The sequence below is a fragment of the Canis lupus genome, chromosome 18 (genome assembly GCF_011100685.1).
Source record: "Canis lupus familiaris isolate Mischka breed German Shepherd chromosome 18, alternate assembly UU_Cfam_GSD_1.0, whole genome shotgun sequence".
Taxonomy (NCBI): Eukaryota; Metazoa; Chordata; class Mammalia; order Carnivora; family Canidae; genus Canis; species Canis lupus.
Window position 1 is genome coordinate 40,551,110 of NC_049239.1, and position 4,535 is coordinate 40,555,644.

The 4,535-nt window shown below is 37.8% G+C and overlaps 1 protein-coding gene across 1 annotated transcript; it reads right to left on the reverse strand.

The window, feature by feature from the left end:
• Positions 1-248: 248 nt before the first annotated feature.
• On the reverse strand, positions 249-1,190 carry OR5D18 (olfactory receptor family 5 subfamily D member 18). The gene is given in 1 exon segment (NM_001388618.1): positions 249-1,190. A coding segment is annotated over 1 exon segment (942 nt).
• Positions 1,191-4,535: the final 3,345 nt, after the last annotated feature.

The following is a 4,535-nucleotide window of genomic DNA, read 5'->3' on the forward strand; positions in this document are numbered from 1 at the left end:
CAATCAGATTAGGAGCTAGCTCATGTTACCATGATTATTCTAGATTGAAAACCAAAGATGGGAGAGATTATTGATTTTTTTCCCAATAAGCAAGAGATAGAATCAAGAGTAGTCTCTGAATCAAAATCTACATCCTTCCCATTGTACATTAACTCTTCATTAATTTTAAAGATATCTTTACAATCAACCAACCTTTATGGGCACACTTTATTTACATATCAGGGACAAATGCTCCTAGAATAAAATGCTCAAAAAGAAAATACTTTAGTACCTATTAACTTACTGACTGTACCCTTGACATCCTTATTTCTCAGACTGTAGATCAGGGGATTCAACATGGCGATCACCACTGTATAAAACACAGATGCCACTTTGACTGTGTGCCTTGAGTTTTTGGAGTTGGGCACACAGTAGAGAAAAAGGATGGTCCCATGGAAGATCGTGATGGCAGTCAGATGGGAGGCGCAGGTGGAGAAGGCTTTGCGGCGACCACTGGCTGAACGCATCTTGAGGATGGTGACAACGATAAATACGTAAGACAAGAGAATGATGAGCAGTGTGCTGACCTCATTAAAGGTGGCAAAAATGAAAAGCAGCAACTGACTGATGTAAGTATCAGAGCAAGACAGGGAGATCAATGCAGAGAACTCACAGAAGAAATGATTGATGGTGTTGAAACCCTGAAAAGATAATTTGACCACAGAGCATGTGAGTATCAAGGAACATGCTACTCCCCATGCATATGATCCGACCACCAGCATGGCACAGAGCTTCTGGGACACTGTCACTGTGTAGAGCAGAGGATTGCAAATGGCCACAAAGCGGTCATAGGCCATCACAGCTAATAAAAAGGATTCAGCTACCACAAAGGTACAAAAGAAAAAGAACTGTACTACACATCCTGGAAATGAAATGGTTCTGTCTTCTGCAACCAGGTTTGCCAGGGCCTTGGGAGCAATGATGGAGGAGTAGCAGAAATCCACCACTGAGAGGTGGCTGAGGAAGAAGTACATGGGGGTGTGCAGCTTGGGGTTAATCTTGATTATAACTATCATCCCAAGATTACCTACAACAGTGACACTATAGATGGCCAGAAAAATCAAGAAGAGAGGGATTTGCAGTTCTGGGTAATCTGAGAAGCCCAAGAGAGTGAATGTAGCCCCACTTTTATTTCTCTCTGACAGTAACATGATGGTTTCTGCTTGTCAGAATCTGGGTCTGTCCTGAAAATAGAAATATTAAGGAGAGTCAGGATGTAAGAATCTTGCTTTACCCTTTACCAAGACTGGAAGAGGAAGCAAAATATCTTTTCATAATTTCTCTATGTGTTTATTATGCAAGATAATGCTAAATGTCTAATATTCTAAAAGATGAAAATCATTTTTAAAATTTTAAGTAAAAAAGCAATATAATTATTGACTTTTAAGTCAATTTTTAAAGTTCTCAACTGTTATGTTTAATATTTACAAATTAGAATATGAGATAAAAGGTTTTACGGTTATTTTAAATGAAATCTTCCTATAATAGTCTCAGCTCTCCTTGAACATTATAAGTTGATAAAAGAAATGGCTAGTAAAGTATGACTGATGACATCAGCCTTATAATCAGTACAGACATGAGGAATTTCCAAACAAATTAATTTTTATACCATAGGTTCACATTGTGACATTAAGAATAAATACCCCTAACACTTTATAGTTGTGCCTTCATTATTAATTTCATATAACACATTTTTTCTGGCTCAGCAAATCTGATATAAAAATTAATATATAAATCTGATATAAAAGAATAAGTCTCAGGCAGCCCAGTGGCTCAGTGTTTTAGCGCCGCCTTAAGCCCAGGGCCTGATTCTGGAGACCCAGGATCAAGTCCCATGTCGGGCTCCCTGCATGGAGCCTACTTCTCCCTCTACCTGTGTCTCTGCCTCTCTCTCTCTCTCTCTCTCTCTCTCTCTGTGTGTGTGTCTTTCATGAATAAATAAATTAAAAATCTTTAAAAAATAATAAATCTTAATTAGTTTTTTCAGAGCTTTCTTCTCAAGTAGTGGGTTCCCAATTGTCAATCCTACCTCATTGCTTGATGAATAACAAAATTAGAATAGATGATAAAGATAATCATGTCTATTCCCTTATTCTGGAGGTGACAAGACAGAAACTAGACAAACCTTGACTTTCCCAATGACATGCAAATAAGGACCAATCTACACATCTGTGACTAGAACCCTGATTAGAATCCCAGCCACATCAGACTCTGATCCATGTTCTAGTAATAGATACTGATATACTTCCTTTATTAATGATCATACTTGCCATTTATGACAAGCCAGGGTCTCTGGACTTATAGGAAAGGGTTGTCTGACAGTGTACAGACCACAGAGCCACCCTAGAAAGCAGCACCAGGATGAAATAAAAATGAAATTTGGGGACGTGTGCTCTCCCAGAAATAACTAAGTGTAGTAAAGACTGATTCTGAAACTTTCAAAGTCAGTCTGGGACGCCTGGGTGGCTCAATGGCTGAGTGTCTGCCTTTGTCTCAGGTGGTGATCCCAAGGTCCTGGGATTGAGTCCTGCATCGGGCTCCCTGCAGGAGGAGGGAGGGCTTTCTGCTTCTTCTCTGTCTATGCTTCTGCCTCTCTGTGTCTCATGAATAAATAAATAAGATCTTAAAAAAAAAAAGAAGAAGAAGGAACTTTCCTTGCCTAGGACTCTGTCTCTCTCTGTCTCTCTCTTTCCCTCTCTCTCCCCTCATCTCTCCTCTCTCTTCAAGATGTGGAGAATATTCATTCTGTCCCAATATTATCTTGAAGGAGAAAATATTCAAAACTTGAGGTAGTAATGCACAATGAAGACATTTTAGGAGAAAATAGTAATACAAAAGAATCGTTATATCTCTTCAGTTGGTACCCAACACCTCTGAGATCCTACCATACAAAGAAACTCTTTTTTTTCTAAGATTTTATTTATTTATTTGAGAGAGAAAGAGAGGGGAGGAGCAGAGGGAGAGGAACAAACAGACTCTGCACTGAGCATGAGCTGGATCCCACGACCCTAAGATCATGACCTGATCCGAAATCAAGAGTCAGATGCTCAACTGACTGAACCACCCAGGTGCTTCCATACCAGGAAACTTGTAATCATCGCTCCAGTAAGATTATCTCTGATCTCACAACCCAAGAAATAGTTTTAGATGGCCCATCAATAAAGATGTCAGATCATATTTGATACTGAGACCTCAGTGGCCCTCTCTGTCCCTATACTCCTACATCTGAGTATTAAAGACAACCTCAAAAGATAATCCATTAGGAAGCCAGACATTCTGATTATTATGTTTTTGGCTTAATACAATATTTAACTTATCTAAAGCATTTAAGAATTTACTTTAAACTAATGTTACATTTAACGTGATGGTTCTTGCATCCCAAATATTGTCGTCAAATTATTAGTAAAAATCTTCTACATCATTGAATCCAAGAAATATAACAGCTAAAATCTTCATACCTATGTTTTCCCCATTTTGTTGTAATTTTTGCTCAGACACGTGTTTCCTGCTTTAGAATCTTAATTAAAGCTGGTCCCTTTTAAATTTTTTCACAAGAGAGTCTGTTTAATCTCGGCTAGTTTCATTTTATTTGAATCACTTTCTTACTTTGCCTATTTCTTCACTAATTTATGGAAACAAGACAAGGCACATCCCCAAAGTTCTCAGACCTCTTCTATTCTCATACCCTAAGTACCTCTTGTTCATCTGAGCCAAGTCCTCTCATACAAAAATGTGTGAATAAATGCAGTTTCTCTTCCTTGCATGTTCAGATATGTTACTTTGCTGTGACTAAATATTTCTCAAGAACCGTCTAGATCTAAAGGGTAAGTTCCCCCTCCCATATTAACATTGAAGTTAATGTCAATCTGTCTCTAGAATCTTAAAACAAACCTGCTGATGGCAAAGGTAAGGTGGCTCCTGGTTGGGACTGGTGGGTATGTTCTTATATGTATAGTACAACCTTTGGGACATGAACTCTAGGGATTATGTCTTGCCCCATTCTCTTGAGGTCATGAAATAAATAATTAAAATTAATCATCTTTTTCTGATGTAATTCTTGAAAACCTGGAGCAGTGTTAGGAGCATTTTATATAAAAATGTATATTTTAAAATCACTTTTCCAATCTGTGATTACTCCCATACCTTCCTACAATTATCAATATTATAGAACTAGTAAAAAATCATCCTTATCAAATATTGAGTGACTACCAAATGTCAGGCATAACCCCTTCCTCCCTACCTCCACTTTGACCATTGCAGAAGTGTAGGAACTCATCTTTTAGATCATTATGACTCATTGAGAGTTAAAGTAGAAATATTTATAAGGTTAAATAGCAAGTTGGGAAAATGATCTAGTCCCTTTGAAATCTTGTCTTATTCTATTACTCTTTCTGCCTTTACCTCTCCCAGCTAGTCTGACCTCTTTGCTTTTATCCCTTGCTTTTTGTTTTTCAAAAAATATTCCCAACTCTTTCTTTAGGGTCTTTCCTACTCAT